Here is a 21,664-nt window from a genome sequence, read left to right as displayed (position 1 = left end):
GGGGTTGCTGTTTTAAAATTAGCATGGACAACTCTGTTTTCTCCTGCATTTGTCCCAGCCCGTAGCTCTCGTTGTCATCTTTAATGTCACTAGTGAAGAGCCCCCCTCCGACTCCCCTTCTTGTGTCGTCACACACCACGGATCTGTTTGTTGGCGGGTTTTACGAGGTGTCGGGACCCAGTGAAGGTTGCCATCCCTGAATGAGTGTTAACAGTTGAATGGGTAAAATGGAACTACAGCTGCAGACCAGGCTGCCACCATGCTTCAGCTGCTGAATGGGTCCTTAATGTGCTAATGGCAGCTCAGCTGACTGGTTGGCTTGTGTAAATGAGACTGTGTTGGAGGTTAGGGGGAAATTTGATAGCTTCTGTGAGCTTCTGTTGAACCTACAGAAGCATCTCAATGCTCTGGTGCTGCAGAGTTTTCCTTTTTTTTTTTTTTTTTTTTTTTTTTTTTTCTCTGAAGATTTCATTACTGTCATATAGGGCTGCCACGATTTGTCGACTAGTCACGATTACGTCGACTATCAAAATCGTCGACGCGTCGTTTGAAGCTTTGTAAGATCACAAAAGACGCAGGAATAAGTGGCAGGATTTAAGAGTGTAATAACGGACTGAAACAGAAGATGGCAGCATTGCATGTACAAGGATGTCAGCTACCGTTAAACCCCGAAGAAGAAGAAGCAGCTGTGTCCCAGAATTCATAGCACGGCCCAGCGCAGTTTCCAACAATGGCGGCAGCTGGTTAGTTTTAATGTTACTCTTATTATTCTTTCTGGGTCACAAAATAAACGTTTAACATATTTTCAGGCGAGAATGTAGCTGTGTAAACCTCAAATATCTGCTCAGTTTATCAGGACACCACATATTTTCAAAAGCGCTCCGACGTTTTCGGAGACGTCTGTTACCCACTAGCTCGTTAGCGAGCCGGGGGCTAGGCTCACTAGCGCCGTGAGAACACCGGACTCCCCGCAAATCGTTTTCAAACCCACCGCCGTCTTTCGCTACTCAGGTTAAATATATATGAGTCACTTAGATAACTTAAAATGTTATTGTTTGGCTTTTTTTTTTAGTATTTTATTTGTTCCTGAGTAAATCAGTTTGTCTGAGATTAAAGTTATAGTTTTTACACAGCTGAATAAACGTCAAGCAGACAGCTGATTATCAGAAGTGTGAGATGCTCCAGAATTTACTCCAGTGTCCTGTTATATTTTAGATAGCAAGGAGTTTATTAAACTCCACCGAAACAATCTGAAAACTTCATTAAAATTTAATAAACTATCATCTTGTCTTTATTTTTAGTTAGCACAGACCTTAAACACTTAAAGCTGTAAGCTAATGATAGTTATATAAGAGCAGATGCTGCTGGTGCAATAAGCTGTAGTTTTATGTCTAATGGATGATGATCTGATTAGTCGACTAATCGCAAAAATAATCGGTGACTAGTCGACTATCAAAATAATCGTTTGTGGCAGCCCTACTGTCATAGTCAAATAATGAGTTGACTGGCAAAAATGTTTATATTTGAAATGCATAAGTGTCTCTAATTTTAGGAGTTTCTGCTTTTCCCCTCTTTAATGCCACTGCATAATGAGCCATTTTAACATGTGTGCTCTTGGGCTACGAGTAGGATGTAATGCACAGTTTTACATTGTTCTGTAGGAAGAAGGAATTACAACCAAAAGTTGAAAATGGAAGTCTTCAACATAACCAATCCTGTGTTGTTTTTTTTCTTAATTTTTTTTTTTTTTTAAAGTGTCAGATAGCAAAACTGAGAACATCATGGCTTGTTCACAAAGTGTAGCATTGCTAAGCTAGGTAGCAGCCTAGTGTCTATTGTACTCACTGTACTGCACTTCTCCCCACACACTACACGCGTGTCACATACAAACTATAGTCCCTCTCTTAGGTTGTCCAGCTCGAGTTACTTTTATCTATCACCGGCTTGTGTCTGGACTCTGTGATAAAGGCACATCCCTCCAAGAAGGTTCGGGTGTGGACAGTTTATATCGAGGACGTGTCCAGTTGGTGGCACGTTGAAATATGACTTGGCTCCTCTGTATTTTTTTTTATTTATTTTTATTGGCTTGAAGGGTGGGTGCCAGTTATATTTCATCTTATTCCTTTGTTATGAAGTGTGTACATTATGGGGGGAAATAATTGTGGTAATGTTCATGCAAACGTTGAATCACTTTTGGCATTTATAGTTCTGTGAAGCCTTGGACGATTAACCATTTCTTTATATTTTGCTAGGAAAATGGAAAATGACTGTAGCCCTGTATTTTTATTAATTTTGTCCCTGTCAGACTGTTTCCTATTTTTATTTATTTGGTAGATTCAGTGTCTGAAGATACTTTAAATTTCCTTGTAACGTTGGTTCATCGACTGACTTAGGTGCCTTTTTTATGTTGCAATTATTCATATGCAGTTCCAGTTACATTGGAAGTCTTGCATGTCGGAACTCGGTACGTTCCTGTAGGAAAGTCGATAAAGCAATGGTTCTTCCTTGCTAAGAAGCAACATAATTTTGTTTTGCAGCATATTCATGGATCTTGCTGTGCGTATTGCTTTTTTTTTAGCGACTCACAAATGCACAACGGTGGCAGTTTGTTTGTTTATTTAAGATTCATTTTGCTGCTGCCAGCTTGGATTGTTAACCCCGGGTTGGTGGGGCTGCTCCTAAATTCTGAGTGGCAAAATCCAGAAGTTGGGGGGGCATTCCAGATGAAATTTGACTGGAAACTCAGAAATTCCAACTTAATCTGGAACATATCAATAGGGCAGTTTTGTGCAAGACGTTAGGCAGAGGAACTGGACTGAAAAGGCTGATATCTAAAGGAAAAGTATCTGAATACCTTTTAGATAGCATGGAGAAATATTGCTGAAGCGCACATTTAAAACAATAAGAAAGTCTCACTCCTTGAAAGGGGGGAAAAAAGTAAAATGTGGGGTGTCTCAAGTACTGTACACAGTGTATTGAGATGTAGAAATCGTTGTCAGGCACCCATAAAGTGGCCACAGCTTTTTAAGCAGTTGAAGTTGGTATAATTGTTCAGCCCTTCATCATAGCTGATCATCACCCTTCGGGATACTGTTACAGTTTCGCAGCTTTGGTTTTAGTTCATTTAAAAATTGTTGAAGCTTTAAGTCATGTGTTCTTCACTCTGCCTACTGTTTATCACCCCCACCACCATCTGTCACCACTGTCCTGCCTGTACGTGACTCTGGCGATTGGACAGTTTTCATCTTGTTCTTAACTTGAACTCTTTCCACATCTGAGGTGAAGTTAGAGCCCGGGTCGCTTCATTTGATGTGTGTCTCTGTGCTGGCTGCGAATGCAGCACAGAATACTGAGCGAGACATCTCCTAGTCTTTTTACTCCATGTGAGCTTGTGATGTCATCACCCTACAGATCACGTGACTTCAGAGGGAGTCTTCGACTGTGCATGCGCTGCGATTGTATGCGTTTCCTCCATATTTGGTTCTTGCATGCAGAAAGGCTTCCCACCCTCAGTGGTTACTCCGCTCTGTTAACAATTCAGACTGCAAGAGTGAGTAGAGGAAACTCAAGAGAAAGTGTCACACTCATAACTTGAGATGTTGGCTGTGACCAGTGTGTGGTGATTTTTTTTATATTTTTTATTTTTTTTTTATTAGGTGATTATTGCTTTATCCAACCAGTGATGGTTGTTTGCTTTCCTTGGTGCCTTTTGGGGGAAATGTGGTGTGTCTCAAACATTTAAACAAGATCTACCAGGATTTATTTTAATTAAAGAAATCATAATGGAGATTCTATGTTCAACACTTTTTTTTTTTCCCATATATCAAGAATGTGACAGTTATGGGGGAAATTCCAGAAGCCAAATATGGAGTCAAAATAACAAATCTTTTGAATGTACAACCTCGAAATCATGATACAACACATGTGGGAGTGGAGGAAAAACCTGTGTGATTCAGACCACAAAAAACCCCCAGCGTTTGGCTGAGGAATGGGCCCGTTTCCCAACGCTGCGACTGTGTTTGTATAAGACTGCAGAGCCGACGTGGCATAAAGTTTATTTATAGGATTCACCAAGAGAGCCCCCGTGGGATCTTGGGGCAGGTACTGAAGCTGCTCCGTGCTGTAGGATTCAGGTGGAGGCCAAACACAAATTCCCATGAGGCATGTGCGTTGTGTAGAGTGGTTGTTTGGTTTGCGAGGATGGGGAGGGGGGAGGCACTCTTGGGACTGTTGATCGGGAAGGAGGACGAGATGTGGAGGAAGAGCTTTTCAGAAATGTGCAGAAATCTGTTTTGTCAAGTTAGAGCACTTGACTGCAAAATAAGTTTAAGTGTATATTACAGTAAAGCATTAGAATTACAAAATGAACAGATGTGAAGCTCCCACTGGAGTAACTTTAAGAGACAATGGCTGATTTGAACTGTTGGTTGGTAGTGGCTAATGTTAATGGTAGCCTCTGGCAATCCAGCATGCACAGCAGGCTGCAACAACCTTTAGTGAGCACTGTGGGGAATAAACATAGGAGTGGGTGAAATGAGAGAATTGAAAGAAGTAGTTGATGTAGTGCTTGAGAGAAGAGTCACTACATACTAATGTCTTTAGACAAGAGCAGGCTGATCTTGGTGAAGCAGTTAAGCAGTGAATGGTTTTTTTTTTTTTCCTCTAGCAGCTGGAGCTTCTCAAACATTCACATTGGTATGTAAATAATCATTTTACATTCTGTCTAAAAATAATCTGTTGGTTACAACAGCAATCTTTTAATAGTCCTGAAGAGTTAAACGTCCCTCTGTTTAAACAGATTTGAAGAAATTTACATTTAGCATGTGAGCAAATTACAGTTTGCATGAGAGTGCAAGCATCTCAAACCTTTAGGGGCTATTTCTATATTATTAATGGATGTCATCAGTCTGTGCAGTTGTTATGAGTACTTAGTTGTGAGCTTCTGCTGGAGCAAACGGTTTCGGGGACTACCTGCAGGGAAAATCCAACTACAACTACATGCTGCTGTCAAAGCACTAGGGCTGAACGATTATGGAAAATAATCTAATTGCGATTTTTTTGCCCCAATATTGCGATTGCGATGCGATATGCGATTATTTTTTAAGGTCTTTGTCTTCTGTATTATTAAACAAAGACAAGCAATACATCATATAGTATGGCCAATACTATATTACATTAATTTTAAACTGTTCTTTCCTGGAAGACAGACCTCTGTTATGATGACATGAGGTGATGCATGAATTGATGACTGACATTTTTATTTAACTTCTTCAATCACAACAGTATATTTGAACATACACAATAGTTTATTTTTAGCTTACAAACATCTGAGCATAAAGTGCTGACAAGGAACCCTGGTGTAAACATTAAAATGAAAGTCAGTACAATGTGCAGATTGCAGAAATATACATAAACAAAATCAGTGGCTTTACCACACTCAGTTTTTCAACATCTGTGAACTACTAGACAGTCATTCAATTAAAAAATAATATTAAATAAATAAAACTAATAAATAAAAAATACACACATCTTACTGATCTTTGCAGTCAGTAACATTACACATAAAGTGCAAACATAATAGCAATTGTATAAACACACACACAAACACGCCTTTAAAATTTAAAGGCGTGAAATTGGACGGTCTAGTTCTGATTAGCGTCACCGCTGTCTCGGTGGAGTTTAATAAACTCGGCCGTCTGCTTCTTGCTATCTAAAATATAACCAGACACTGGTGTAAATTCTCGACTGTCTCATACTTCTGTTTAATAAGTTTTCTGTTTGACGTTTAGTCAGCTGTGTGAAAACCAAGGAGGAACCCACCCGGGGGATTAATAAAGTTTTATTTTATCTAATCTAATAACTTTAATCTCAGCCAAACCGATTTACTCACGAACAAACAAAACACTGAAAAAAGCCCAACAATAACATTTTTAGGTTGTCTAAGTGACTTATATATTACGTTTAACCCGAGCAGCGAAACTCCGCGGTGATCTGAAAATGATGTGCCGGGAGTTGTGCCGTTCTCGGCCGCATCAGTAACCCTCGAGCTCCCGGCTAGCTGTCGAGCTGGTGGGTAGCAGACGCCTCTGAAAACGTCGAAGCACTTTTACAAATATGGGATATCTTGATAAACCGAGCAGATATTTGATGTTTACACAACTACTTTCTCGCCTGAAAATATGTTAAAAGTTTATTTTGTGACCCAGAAAGATTAGTATGAGTAATTTTAAAACTTGGTAGCGGCCGCCATTGCTGGAAAGTGGAGTTTGGCTGGGCCGCGCTATGAATTCTGGGATATGGTAGTAATTTGGACAGCCTTCGGCACGTCGCTGTGACGTAATCGGTCTACAAATGCGGCCTCAGGAGGATGCAGCCCATGAATTTGGACATGTCCAGAGTATAATCGCAGCCTTTGCGGTTAGAAAATTGCACTTGATCATGTCGCGATATTATCGCAAATGCGATATATCGTTCAGCCCTACAAAGCACTAATAAAAAATTATGTAATGGTGTAAATCCAGTCAGCTGTGACAATTTTATTTTCTCGTGGTGTTTCAGCCTCTTCATTGGTGGATGCTAAGAGCATATTTATCACATTTTGCTCTGTCAAAATCTTTCTTCCCCCCCATTTTTGTGTTTAGGCTCTTTACGTGTGTAATGTTAAGGCTTTTGTTTAAGTGGTTGCCCGCAGTGCTTTATTCTTGTGTTGGCCTATTACCAATGCTGAGAAAATGTCTAATCCAGTGCAGGAGCTAAAAGAAACGTCTGTAAATGCTTTCCCAGTAGGGCTGTGCGATATGACCAAAATCTCATATCCCGATATAAGAATTCTATCGTCCGATAACGATATAAATCACAAAAATGTAACATTTTCTGTAAATTCTGTGAATCTCAGGCAGCTCGTCTTGCGGGAAGTGTTTCCAGCTGCGCGTCCTTTACCCGGAGTAGAGTGTTTTAACCGATGCATGAAACGATGCATTTTTAGACATAAGTTGTAACGGCCGCTGTTTTCTTTGTATTTATTACACGGCGTGCTGCGGGGAAAAGCCCGTTCTAACGTTTGAGTCTAAGGTTTATTTTTTAGCACCCGGGCCCTATTTCAGGAAGCCGGTTTAGAAAACTCAGAGTGAAAAACGATACTCAGGGTTGAGTAACCCCGAACTGTCCAACTCGGAATATTCGGTTTCAGAAAGGCTGATAACAATTAGTTCAATCAACGCGGAGTTGCTTTAACCCCAAGTTAAGCGCGTGCACGAGGATACATAAAGCCCTGATTAGTGGAGCACAGATTAAGCGAATTACCATGGAGAAGGAGGGAAAGAAGGCGCGGTCAATGTATTTTACAGCGCTTGAGGCCGAAATTCTGATGGCAGCATATGCTGATAACATGCAAATTTTGCAGATAAAAAGTAACACAGCCTCAGCTGCAAAAGAAAGAGAGCATGCATGGCAAAACATAGCCGACAGAGTCAATGCGTGAGTGTTAATTTAAACATTGATCTAGGGATTTCCACCCATTTAACACGTTATTTTATTATATTTTATTTTGTATTTTATACCTTTTTTATTTTGTGACGTGATGTGAGCGCAGGTGCAACCCAACAGGCCCCCAACGTTCCTGGCAGCAAGTAAAAATGAAATATAAAAATATAGTCCAAACAGGTAAGGTGTAATTGTATTATGAGCCATAGTGCTTGGTCTGTTTGTCCTATGTAAATCAATTGCAGTTAGAGGCTACATTAATTTCCCCTCTGTAAGCACTTATTGAAATTATCTGAGCACATTATAAGTACATATTTGCTTACTCTGTATGCTCAAATGTGACCCATTATGGCCACTAGAAAAAAAGCGGAGGCCCGAAAAACAGGTGGGGGTCCTCCACCACCACCACTCACAGAGCCTGGCCACTTGGCTTCCACATTTGTGATAATGTTGGCAGCATCACATATGATCTTCACAGTGCAGAGAACACAAATTAGCATCCATTACTATAATGAAATAATTTGTTAGTTTGAAATGCTACAGGGAACTATGTACCTGTACATTAATGCTGTGGAAAGACTTCCTGTTCACATAGTCTCCTTCATTTACTGAAGGAGCAATGATTGGAATGTGAGTGCCATCTATACAGCCAATCACGCCTGGGAACCGTGAAAATAAATGTAAAATTTAAGTAGTAGTTCAAGTATCACCACATCATGTATTAAGTTTTGTTCATCCTGCTACCTGCAATTTTGTGGCATCCCTCTTTGATAAATCTTGTGGGTCTATGACCGGGGAACACCACAGACGAGTACAGGAGACGTTTCAGTGCAACTGTAACATTCCTGACTGCCCGACAGACGGTAGCCTTGGGAACGTGCTCAGCGTCACCAATATTATACAGAAAGCTCCCGTTTGCAAAAAACCGAAGTGCAATACAAATAATATGTACAGAACTGAGAGAATGTCCGCGATGTGTCACATGCGCAATATATGGCCTGAGGATGTTATCCAAATAACTTATTGATTGTGCTGAGAAAAGGTAACGTTCGCACAGAAAATCATCAGGAAATGATAAAATGTCCAAACGCGCTCTGATCACTCTCTCCCGGCGGAGAGCTCTGCGGAGTATTTGGGCTTCAAGATCTACTGGCTCTTCAAGGAAGGGACACGCCATGTCTGACACTTCCTACTGTCAGGTTTCCGACAAAGAGGCGGGGACAGTCAGGGTTAGTTGTAGTAAACCTGCTAGGGGGCAGGTTAGCTTCACGGAGTGTGTCGTCATAGTGACTCACTCAGGCTTCAGCTGAACTCGCTTTGTGAAACCGAAAACCCAGAGTTTTCGTTAACTCAGGGTATACTTACTCAGAGTTTGCACTAAACCGGCTTTCTGAAACAGGGCCCTGGGGCCTGTTCTTCGTACGTCGCTTACTACATCCAAGATCAAATGACACATCCAAGACCAAACCATCGCGCTAACCGTGAGCTCGCTAATCCGGTTCCCCGAACACACCTGCTGTTGACGATTAGTACAGCTGGACGCAGTAATGTGACATCACTGGGTGTCGTAAAAGGGGCTACGCATCGATAGTAGAAACATTGATCGGCAACCCGCTGATTGGTCGGCGAAAATGTCGAAGGAGCGCGCTCGGTATTTTCCGGCAGCAGAGCAAGAACTCATGAGTGAGGGATTTCAGGAGTTTCAGAGTTTAATGAAAACGCAAGAGAACACTGCAAAGGCTGCAAAAGCAAGGAGAGAGGGGCTGGCAGAAAGTTGCTGACAAATCAAACTCGTAGGTAATTTAATAATAATAATAATAATGGATTGGGTTTATATAGCGCTTTCCAAGGCACCCAAAGCGCTGTACGATACCACTATTCATTCACTCCCACATTCACACACTGGTGGAGGCAGCTACGGTTGTAGCCAGGCTGCCATATCGCGCCATCGGCCCCTCTGGCCAACACCAGTAGGCGGTAGGGTAGATCTATCATATGACACTATATTGTCCAATATCATATGGCATTATATTATATTATAATATGTTATATTATATCCCCTTTCACATTAGAGCCACAACAGGACCCACAAGAACATGGGAACAAGTAAAAGTGGAATACAGGAGTATTCTACAGAATGGTAATATTTATCTCTTAGATTGCTTTTCGTCTCTTGGCAAGGTAATACTGGCCTGTAATACTCTGTTAGTTTGTTCATAACAGCAACCAAGAAAAGGGCAGAGGAAAAAAAGACAGGTGGTGGTCCTGCACCCCCTCGTCAACAAGTTGGTTAAGTGAATAATACCCTCACGGGAATATCGATATCTCTCAATGAGCACACTGTCGCGCTGAGCTAAAGGATCCTGTCTATCCCGCAATATACGCTGAATTCTGAGGACTCTCCTTATCAATCTTGCACCTTCCGCAATGGGTTGGTCGCGTATACGGACAGGACATGGCTGCGACAGGCTTCCCAAATCCACCTTCGCTTTTATAGCCGTGGTCTCTCATCTTGATTACACGAAGTAATTTACAATTACTACTCTGAAATATGAATTACATCTGTAATAATCACATACATGTAATAGAATGTTAATAGTTCATTTCCCTTTTTTAGGAAATGACCTGTATGTATCTGTGTGACATCAATAAAAGGATCAAGTGCTGCATTATCTTTAGTTACATTGATGTTATTTATTTATGGTGAAACAGTGGTGGAATATCGCTGTTGCTTTCGTATAAATGAAGCGGACATACCTGCGTGGCCGCGATCTAATCCTGTTTACATAAAGTAAACCTGCTCCCGAGCAGGTTTACGCTTACGGCTCTGTTGCTATGACAGCAAGTCCCGGATGAGCTTCGGGGAACCGAACGATCCAGGATCACGCGAAATCGTCAACAATCTAATCCAGCTAACTTACTTAGCGAGGTACGAAGAACAGGCCCCTGGTGGCGCTTTTTTTACTTCTCATCTGTAAATAATCTGCTTTCACGTGATTCAGTTTATTTTGAAAACTCTCAACAGGATCTTGAGCTTTATTGTGAAAGGTTTATGTGGAACATAAACAAGCGGACACGCGATGCTGTTACCGTTGTTGTAGCTAACCACAACGCATTAAAAACAGGCGCTTGTCCGTCCGTAGTGTGGTTATATAAAATATAAGAGAAAGAGAGAACTTTAAGAAATTAATACAGTGACCATCAAAACGATGAAAAAATATTGCTGTAAACAGTTTATTTTGTGACACCACGAAACAAACGATAGCGTAAAATGAAACGATAGACGTTTTTATATCGTCATCCGATATATATTGTTATATCGAACAGCCCTATTTCCTAGTATCTGGCACGCAGACACAGGAACACTTATCTGTAACGCTTCCTAGAAGTCTTAAAAAGGTTCCCGGAGGCTGAAAGTACCCCGGTGTTACCCGACTCTGAAGACTCACCTTTCAACTCATTGTCTATCTTATTTTATTTATTTTTTAAGCATTTAAAAATGTAACAGTCGGTGACTCATCTGTAACATGCATGAGAATAGGTCTCGCTAACTTAAGTAGCCATCAGCATGGAGCAGTCTTTTTGTTTGTTTGTTTGTTTTTATTTGTAAATGGAAGTGCTGTGCGGTTTCTAAAACATATACCCCAGATAGGTGCTCCTCAGTGGGGTAAAAACATGTCCTAAAAGCAGAAACTTTTAGGACATAAATTAAAAATATTTAATAAAATGAGTAGAAGTACAGCAAAGAAAAACTTGAGTTTTCATCAGGGTCTAACACTCAAACTGTGAAGCTTAAAAGGGGAATAAAGGTGTGCCACAGGCTGTGCTTTCTTTGATCAGCTGATGCGCAACTTAAGCTACATATAATTTAGTCTTGTGTACACTGTAAACAAAATATGGACACTCCTTCTTATAGTAATATTCAGTTAGTTTTAGTTCATGACTGGCTTTCAGTAGTTTAACACTTGTTTGTGTGTGAGTGCAGCATTGTTTGTTTAATTGTTGTGCATTTAGATTGTATTTAAGTGGCTTTGCCTCAGTTCATATACAGCTGCTGTTGAGGATCGGCAAACAGCAAATGGTGAAGTTGTTTGTATCATTTTGATTTACTTTTAATGAAAAATGAGCTCGCTGATTAATTCTTCTCACTGGGTGTTTTAGTCGGCCAGCGTTTTCAGAATCAGAATCAGAATGGGTTTATTGCCAGATGTTGAGGTTTACAACATTAGGAAATTGCTGCGGTGCTTCAGTGCAGACAATAAGAATTAAAGTGCTATGTAGAAAGAAAGATATGTGCATGAGATATACATGAGATATATAGATGAGAATAAGAATTATGAGTGCTACGTAGAAAGATATATACATGAGTGCAGGTGGTGATCAGTGCCAAACATGAAATGATGCAGTGACACAGCGTAGGGTCATGTGTTAGTGGCGGGGACAATCATGTGGTTATTGTTCATGTGTCCAACAGCAGAGGGGAAGAAACTGTTCTTGTGGCGAGAGGTTCTGGTGCGAATGGACCGGAGCCTCCTGCCTAAGGGGAGCAGGTAAAACAGACTGTGTCCAGGGTGAGAAGGGTCAGCTGAGATCCGGGCTGCACGCCGCAGTGTCCTGGAGGTGTACAGGTCCTGCAGAGATGGGAGTCTGCAGCCAATCACCTTCTCAGCAGAGCGCACAACACGCTGCAGTCTCTGTTTGTCCCTGATAGTGGCTCCAGCGTACCACACGGTGATGGAGGAGGTGAGGATGGACTCGATGATTGCAGTGTAGAATTGCATCATCGTCCGTGTTGGCAGGTTGAATTTCTTCAGCTGCCTCAGGAAGTACATCCTCTGCTGGGCTTTCTTGATGACGGAGGTGATGGTGGGCTCCCACTTCAGGTCCTGGGTGATGGTGGTACCCAGGAAGCGGAATGAGTCCACAGAGGTGATGGGGGTGTCAGTCAGGATGATGGGGGGGAGTGGAGCTGTGTGCTTCCTGAAGTCCACAATAATCTCCACTGTCTTCTGGGCATTCAGCACCAGGTTGTTGTGGCTGCACCAAGACACCAGACGTTCAACCTCTCTCCTGTAGGCAGACTCGTCCCCGTCCGAGATGAGCCCAATGACGGTGGTGTCATCTGCGAACTTGATTAGCTTGACAGACTGGTGGGTGGAGGTGCAGCAGTTGGTGTACTTGTTTCTTCTTTATGCGCAGGAAAAATAAATTATTTTCTTTTTAATTCTGAGCTTTTTTTCAGGTTGGCACCACGTGGTCTGATGACGTGATTGTCGTACACTTCCCTCTCCTCCTCCCCCATTTACATCTTCACTCATTTTTTTTTCTCTGTAGGGTTTCTGTTATTTAGCCATTTCTCTTTGTAACACATAGTCATACCTACACCCATCTTTCAGTTTGAGAGTATTCAGTAGCACAGTTGTCAGAGCTTTATTACAGTTGCCCCCATAAAACTTAAAATACAACCAGCCTGTACTCATACCTGCAGAGAGGGTTTTTAAGGTGCCAAAAGTCAAAAACACTTAAGTCATGAAGCAAAGCTCAGGAGTGAAGGTTTGGGATCACAGATGGAAACTTTTTGATGTGGTGTAGTAAAGTATTGTGAAATGGGCCACATTAAAGAGATTAAAATCTACAATTTGGCTTATGAGAGCATTTTAAATAGGTGTTACAGTAGTTGTGTAATAATTCTGAAGCATTATGACGCAAACAGGACGGAGACAACTGAAGGGTTGTCATCAGTTTCAGCCAAATGCTCAAACTGATGCTAGAGTCACACTAGTGAAATTAGAAGTGACCAGCTGTGCAGCCACGCCCGTTCAGGTGCCGTCTTCAAGGTGACTTTTGTGCGATAAGACGCTGTCCAGCTGCTATTGTGTCAGAACAATAGTCAACAAAACCACAAACACTGTCCAACATCAACAATAATTCCTGTGGTAAAATATTTTTACAGTTGCGTCCTTAATATTTCAAAGACCTGAACACAAGGCCACATATCACATTTATTTTTTTTCTGCTTTTGGGCAGAAGCAATGAAATTTGTGATGGATTTCTGTGGTTTAAATTGAGTCCCCTTAATACAGTTAACAATACAATTTTAGCTTCTCAAGTGACATTACAACTATAAAGGTATCATGAAATAATTGTTAATGAGGGAAATGTTGCATTTGTTTGTACTCTTGGGCTGAAGCATTAAATTAGTAGAGAGGTTAAGTTAATGGCTATACCACGGAGTCTTGCTGCAATAATCAGTCACTGCTTGCATTACTTAAATGCCCTGGAAGGTAGTTAGATACACAAAGAGCATCTTATGTGAACCCACCGACGATGTGACTGCCTGAGGAGCATCAGCTTATAGTTTGCCTAACATCTTGGCCCAGGGAGGCTCTCCTCTGACCTTAAACGATCATCTACAATCATCATGTGACGTGCACTGAACACTGAGCAGCCCTGTAAGTAATGCCTACATGTCTGTCGAGGAGGATTCCTAGCATGCGGCTCAGATGATCATGAGGTGGCAGTTTAGTTCAACAGCTTGCTTTTTAGTACTGAACAACACTTGATTGTCCACTTTTTGCAGAGTTTGGTGGACTATGAAATGTAATTACAGTTTCAGGAACTAGTCTGGTTCATTGCTGCTGTTGGGTTCCCAGAAGTGGTCGAAGTGATATTTAAAAAAAATAAAACTAAATAAATTGCTGTAAGTGTATGAACAATTAGTTACAGAAGTAAAAGAGATCAGTTTGTGAGAAAACATCAGCAAGTCCTTCTAGTGGCAAATCTTTCCACCTGGTGACGTCTCCGGGATGTTAGTTGTGCAGTCCATATTTTAAGAGGGAGACGATGTGCAGGAGGGATGATCTGATATCCTCGTGTTGGTGTTGTTCCCAGTAGAGCAGGGCGATATGGCCAAAAATATTTATCACGATATATATTTGAAAATTTGCGATAACGATATAACTGACGATATAATTGATGCGAGACAAAATACAACTCCACAACATTACTAGCGCAAAAAGACAACCTTCCATTTATTTTCACTCAAACAAGAAGCTGGTTTTTATGTACATTAAAGCTTTATAAAAATGTAACAGTGCAAATGCTAATTCCTTGCTGAAAGTTTAACCAAAAGGCATTTCCAGTAGAAATGGGCTGACATATCCTGAGCATAACCATATATAATAGCCACTGAAGTTAAAAAGAGGTGCTTTGCAACATTAAACTGCAGTGTGCAGTATGTATTTTTCGGACCATAAGGTGCACGGGATTATAAGGCACATTAAGCGAAACAAAGCAGTCAGATAAATCAAACTTTATTAAACTCATTCTTCTTGCTTCCTCCACTTCTGTACCATTGATTCATTAATGTTGAATTCTCTAGCAGCTGCTCTATTCCCATGTTGTTGCAGTATATTAATGACTAACCTCGTATTGTGGATGGATTATCTCAGTTGTTCTCCTGACTGAAGTTTGGTCCGTTTACAGCATCCTGCCATGCGATTGCATTTGTCTCTAACCATGAGGAACCTTCACGTTAACTTTTATAAGTGGAAAAGTGTTAGTGTTCGTCCTCCAGCTTCACTGTTTATGTTATGCTAACATAGCTGTGTCACTAGCGATTACGTAGCACATCATTATATACCAGCTAGCCCAACTTCAGTAACCCTACAAACGTCACTGCTGTTTAGTTTCCAGTCTTCATTTATGTTGGAAGTGATAGCAGAGCTGTACGTTTGAATTTTTTCAGAAATCTCTCAGTCAGAACGTGCTATATCATGCTTAGGTAACTAGCGAAACTAGCGAGCTAACTTCCGCTAGCTTCCTGCTAACTTCTAACTCCGTTAAATGTAATACATTTTGTTTTCATGGATGCCTGGAAGTTAAACTTCATAGTTACCCCTGGTAAGGCAGTAATGCTGATCGTTTTATTAAAGATGAAAGAATTTAGACAGTTTTTAACGCTCAGTGATGCTGCAGTGTTCGTTTGACCTGAAGTATACGGAGTTTAGGACCCAGATTACTCCCAGATTTAAGAGCATCTTAGTCCGACAAATACGACAATAACGACGGCCGCTTGCATGTTCTGCAAAAAAATGTGCTTTGTCGTGTATCTGACGGACAAACACCAAACCAGTTCCACATCACTGAAGTTGCACCATTTTTACAAACCAATTCTGGTTCATCTGTTTCACTCAACAATCGGCCATGTGCGTATGAAAACAAAGGCACTGCGCATGCGCGTTTTACTCATATTCTATCGCCATATTTCATTTTCCTATCGTTGCCTAACATTATACCGGTATTACCGTGAACGGTATAATATGGCCCAGCCCTAGTTCCCAGACCATCATGAAAACGTTGTTCCAGGTTCAACATTGCAAGTGACCAATCACATTGTTGTGACGTTATTCCTTTGCGCGCTAAGCCATTCGTGCATTTATGAAATTCCAATGTTGCAAGGACAATATAAATTCTGCTTACTGTTTATTAAAGGGTTAGGGTCAGGGTCCATTGATCGGCGGACAGAGGCGGTTTCACGCAGCTTAAGTACAGTTTTTTGTTTTACGCCGGTTTTTCCCGAAGTCGCAAAAGTATGACGTCACAACATTCTGATTGGTCACTTGCAATGTTGATCCTGGAACAACATTTAGTATGATGATCTGGGAACAACAGCAACATAAGGATATCAGATCAACTGTGCAGGAGCACGTGCACAAACAGTTGTATCTGGTAGTTATTAACAAAAGGGGGAGAAAATTGGAAACATCAACTAAACCATGTGACTCTAAAATAAAACTAAACACAATGCACACTTACAGGAAGATGCCATGTTTTCTCTCCAATCCCATTGCTTTTGCATTACCAGCCTCATTTACCTGGGCACTACCACTTACACAGGTAAGGGAGGGGTAATCAAAACATAAGTAACTTGATAGATGCTGTTAATGGTAAACCTGGCTCCTGATGTCACTTGTCAATTTATTTTTTATTTTTTTAAAGATTAGAACCTATAATAGATACTGTGTCCATACAGTCAAAGAAAATCTCACTTTTTGCTTCTGTTCTGCATTTACTCGCTCACTGATGTAATGGTCATGCAAATCTATCTTTAATAATCCTAATACCACCGAACAGCTGATTTCCGAGAAAAGCAGATGAATCACAGAAGCAGTACAGAGTATAGCAAAAATGGGCAAGGCATCACCCCTTTCACAGAGGACTGTAATTTTTTACAGAGAACATAATTTCCTTAGGGATTAATAAAGTATTCTGACTTTTGATTTTAAATGCACTTTAAAAGTTGGTGGTTTTGCCCAACTAAAACAGCTCCTCTAGAGTTCTGATTGTTGGAGGCCACGTCAGAGTGCTCTGTCATGGTGACGAGGTAGAAAGACTCGAGGAAAGTGTTTCCTCCGTTGTCCCACTTCCTGTTATTAGGCACAAAATGAACAATCATGCACAACAAGGAGCAGTGAGAAATTTTTGTAACTACTATTGTTCATACACTAAGCAGATAAGAGAGGGCTAAATGCTTGAGGAATTAACACGGATTCCTTGACTAAATAAGTGCAAAGTTGTTACGCTGGCCAGTGTTTCAACATGGGTCTGCTGACAGGAGAGCAGGAGTTTCAGTTATGCATTAACCTGACCCAAATGTGGCTGGAGTTTAAGTAGGTGGGTGGGTGGAAATCTTAGGTGTTTGCAGATGCATACCTGTGTTCAGGAGGATATGTTCAGTCCTGTTTGGTGACTTGGTCACAGAACAATGTGACACGGGCAAATGATCCATGTGTCTTTGGATCTTTACTTATAAGGCCAGTTAAAGCTATTTTTGGTGCTGAGCATACCATGAACAAACTATCCAGCTGAGGAGTGCCATTTGCTCTTCCTAGCTATTAGGAGAGTACAAATTTTAATTTTAGAGTTGCAGGATTTTTTTTGGAGGAAAATAAGTTTGATGTCAGGCTTTTTGCGCAGTTGCTGGACTCATAACTTTGTGCGGGATCTTCTGTGGAGACGTTTATCTCTTTAACTGAAGAGGCAGGGGTAATAGTTCACACTTTGTCCACTTTTGGCTGCACATTTCTATTTTCCTATGAAGGTCGGGAACAAGGATGTACAAATCTAGGTCAAAGTAAACCAAAGTTTTCTTCCATTAATTGTAAAAGTCTTCTACTTTTAGTGATTTTGCAGGTTTAAATTCTATTATAACAAAACAGATTTCAGGGATTTTTGTTTACTTGATTTCACTTGTGTCTCAAATTGTATCTGTTGGAATTTTCCTAACTTTGGTGGTAAAATGACTACAGGCCAGGATGATTGAAAAGTCCGGTCATGAGGCCGCCTAACACTGGGGGGTTCCAGCTTAAAATAGCAAACCAGGTTAGCGCAGAATCAGGTTCCTATTTGGAGAAATCCTTCGGTTTCCACCTGCCATTAGTGAGTTTTATCAGACTGGCACATTCATGTGACATTATCAGCCGCGATTAGTGTAAGCGGCCAGCTGCTGACGCAACTTTATGCCTGCTAAGTGTGGGATGTTGCGTTCGCCACCTGAAACGTCACCAGGTTATAAGAAGCTTTTGTTTAAGGGTAAAAAGCTGCCAGTTTCACAAAGCAAACATTTAGCTGTTTAATTATTTCACACAGCTTCTTTATGAAAGACTGCATTGTAGGGCTGCCACGATTTGTCGACTAGTCACGATTACGTCGACTATCAAAATCGTCGACGACTGATTTAATAGTCGACGTGTCGTTTGAAGCTTTGTAAGATCGCAAAAGACGCAGGAATAATAGCAGGATTTAAGAGTGTAATAACGGACTGAAACAGAAGATGGCAGCACAGCATGTACAAGGATGCCAGCTGCCGTTAAACCCCGAAGAAGAAGAAGCAGCTGTGTCCCAGAATTCATAGCGCGGCCCAGCTTAGTTTCCAACAATGGCGGTAGCTAGTTAGTTTTAATATTACTCTTATTATTCTTTCTGGGTCACAAAATAAACGTTTAACATATTTTCAGGCGAGAATGTAGCTGTGTAAACCTCAAATATCTGCTCAGTTTATCAGGACACCACATATTTTCAAAAGCGCTCCGACGTTTTCGGAGACGTCTGTTACCCACTAGCTCGATAGCTAGCCGGGGGCAAGGTCACTAGCGCCGTGAGAACACCGGACTCCCGGCAAATTGTTTTCAAACCCACCGCCGTCTTTCGCGACTCAGGTTAAATATATATGAGTCACTTAGATAAATTAAAAATGTTATTGTTTGGCTTTTTTTTTAGTATTTTATTTGTTCCTGAGTAAATCGGTTTGGCTGAGATTAAAGTTATAGTTTTTACACAGCTGAATAAACGTCAAGCAGACAGCTGATTATCAGAAGTGTGAGATGCTGGAGAATATACTCCGGTGTCCTGTTATATTTTAGATAGCAAGGAGTTTATTAAACTTCACCGAAACAATCTGCAAATTTCATTAAAATTGAATAAACTATCATCTTGTCTTTATTTTTAGTTAGCACCTTAAAAGCTTAAAGCTGTAAGCTAATGATAGTTATATAAGAGCAGATGCTGCTGGTGCAATAAGCTGTAGTTTTACGTCCAGTGGATGATGATCTGATTAGTCGACTAATCGCATAAATAATCGGTGACTAGTCGACTATCAAAATAATCGTTTGTGGCAGCCCTACTGCATTGATGGATTGGTGGATGCTTCTCTGGTGTCCTGGATTGTTGATTACCTGACAGGAAGACCACAATATGTACGTCTCCCACAGTGTGTGTCTGACAAGGTGATTAGCAACACAGGGGCACCACAGGGGACTGTCCTCTCCCCCTTCCTCTTCACCCTCTACACCACAGACTTCAGCCACTGCACAGAGACCTGCCATCTTCAGAAGTTTTCTGATGACTCTGCGGTGGTTGGATGCATCAGCAGGGATGATGAGACAGAGTACCGGGCTGTGGTCGACTCCTTTGTCACGTGGTGTGAGCAGAATCATCTGCAGCTCAACGTGGCAAAGACCAAGGAACTGATCGTGGACTTCAGGAAGACCAGGAAACACTTGACCCCTGTTTCAATCCAGGGGGTCAGTGTTGACATTGTGGAGGACTATAAATACCTTGGAGTACACATTGACAATAAACTGGACTGGGCTAAAAACACCACAGCACTTTACAGGAAGGGCCAGAGTCGTCTCTATTTTTTGAGGCGACTGAGGTCCTTCAACATCTGCCAGAAAATGCTGAGGATTTTCTATGAGTCTGTGGTGGCCAGTGCGATCCTCTATGCTGTTGCATGCTGGGGGAGCAGGCTGAGGGTCGCAGATGCCAACAGACTTAATAAACTGATCCGTAAGGCCAGCAATGTTGTGGGGATGGAGCTGGACTCCCTCAAGGTGGTGTCGGAGAGGCGGATGCTGTCCAAGATAAAGACAATGTTGGATAACACCTCCCACCCACTCCATGACATGTTGGTCAGTCACAGGAGCTCGTTCAGTGAGAGACTGAGATTACCGAAAAGCACCACTGAACGACACAGGAAATCATTCCTGCCTGTGGCCATCTCCCTGTACAACGCATCCACTTAACACACTGTTTGCTGCTACAACTACACATGTTTCTTTTCCAAATATTTATTTATAAGTGACTTATGTATGTATGTATGTATGTGTATATATATGTATATATTGTACTATTCTTAGTTAGCGTATTGTCTGTCTTGTCTTAATGTTGGTTTAAAATGGAGCACTGTAACAAAAAATAATTTCCCCCAGGGATCAATAAAGTATTCTGATTCTGATTCTGATTGATGAAAACAAAGTAGTAGCCTGGGAGATGGACCTGAAGTCCTCTGATTGGAGCTAATGAGGGGCTGACTAAAAATTGCGCTGTCTGTATCTGCAACAAATCCTTTGTTATTAGAGAAGATCTGCAAATTTGTTGCTCATAAAATTGTTCTTTTAAAGGAAGGATGTTTAAAAGATAAATAAAAAAAAATATACACACTTTCCGCCTTAGTTTCTAAATGGGTTATTCAGTTACACTGTGATTCTCCTGGCTGGTTGATGTTGAAAGAATGTGGTTTTTGAATGTTCTTCATACCGTTTTATCTAAATAGGCATTGCACAAATGTATTAGCGATCAGAAAGACACCACGCCCTCGCCCTGTTTGTTAGCTCATGTTGCGTGATTGCTGTCGTATGTTGCGTCCCATCTTTGATCTCTCCAAGAAATCATTTTTTATTTACTACTCCTGTTGAGTAATCCTTGGGGGATACAAGGCTCCTAAACGGCCTAGCATGAAGCAAAAGTTAAAGACTGTGTAGTGTCAGGAAGCTCAAATTAAACCACTGTTGCACAATCTCCTAAATTCATGGCTCAAAGTTAAACAAACAGTCTAAGTTTGAAGTCCAGGAATCATGTAAATGAAGTCCAGGGATACTACGGAACAGTAAAGAAACATGAGGTTCAGCTCGCAGTCCTCTATTTGATTAAAAACAACTGATTTGAAGGTTGACTCTGATTATTAAGCCTGTGTGTAAGGATATTTGTGGCTCCACATGGCCTGAAGAGTGATGTTGAAAAAGAAAACCTCTGCCGCCGCCTCCTCTTCATCTGCTTAATGTGACCATCTTGAGGTCTTTAGCATTGAATTGCTAACCAAACTGGTCAACTTGCATCATGGGTAATGTACACATATTTCTGTATAGAAATTTTAAATTCAGTGGCTAATTTAATATAATTCCATGCGATTAGCTGGCGAAGCATTTGCTGTGGCTTTCAGTGTTTTCCTCATCCTCACTTGTACTTAAAATGCCTCAGAATCGGCTTATGACGGCGTTCCCAGCCTGGGAAAAAGAGAGTGCACAACAGCAAGCATTGCGATGAGAGAATACAATCGGAAAGCCAAACTACAGGAGAACTAGTTAAATTCTGGATCTTCTTTCTTTTGATGTTTAGTTTTGTCTTTAAGATAAGAACCTTTATTAGTCCCAAATTGCAAACATCAGTATTGAAAACCGATGCTAACTTTGACCATGTCCTAAGCTAACTATTCATTTTATTTTAAAACACTATGGTGTTTAACCTTGAGAGATTATTAGATCATTGAGAGGTAGTTGGAGACGAGGAGTACGGTAAGTCCCTTTGGAGTTGGAGTCAGGAGACGCCACTGAAGGCGCCTGTA

The 21,664-nt window shown here is 41.1% G+C and overlaps 1 protein-coding gene across 8 annotated transcripts in view; it reads left to right on the top strand.

The window, feature by feature from the left end:
- larp1 (La ribonucleoprotein 1, translational regulator) overlaps positions 1-21,664 on the top strand; it is a 56,124-nt gene that overhangs the window by 7,501 nt on the left and 26,959 nt on the right. Inside the window, exon 1 of one of the 8 annotated variants that reach the window (XM_085470823.1) lies at positions 20,884-21,163. The exons of the other annotated variants lie outside the window; for them this stretch is intronic. Coding sequence (XP_085326949.1) covers positions 21,160-21,163 — 4 coding nt within the window. The 5' untranslated portion in view covers positions 20,884-21,159. Of the gene's footprint in view, positions 1-20,883; positions 21,164-21,664 lie in introns of those variants that run through there. 8 annotated transcript variants of the gene reach the window in all.

This window comes from Copadichromis virginalis, linkage group LG10 (assembly GCF_057382275.1).
Source record: "Copadichromis virginalis isolate Kocher_CV1m ecotype Utaka linkage group LG10, C_Virginalis_male_GT1.1, whole genome shotgun sequence".
Classification (NCBI taxonomy): Eukaryota; Metazoa; Chordata; class Actinopteri; order Cichliformes; family Cichlidae; genus Copadichromis; species Copadichromis virginalis.
This window is presented reverse-complemented; position numbering and strand designations above follow the sequence as displayed.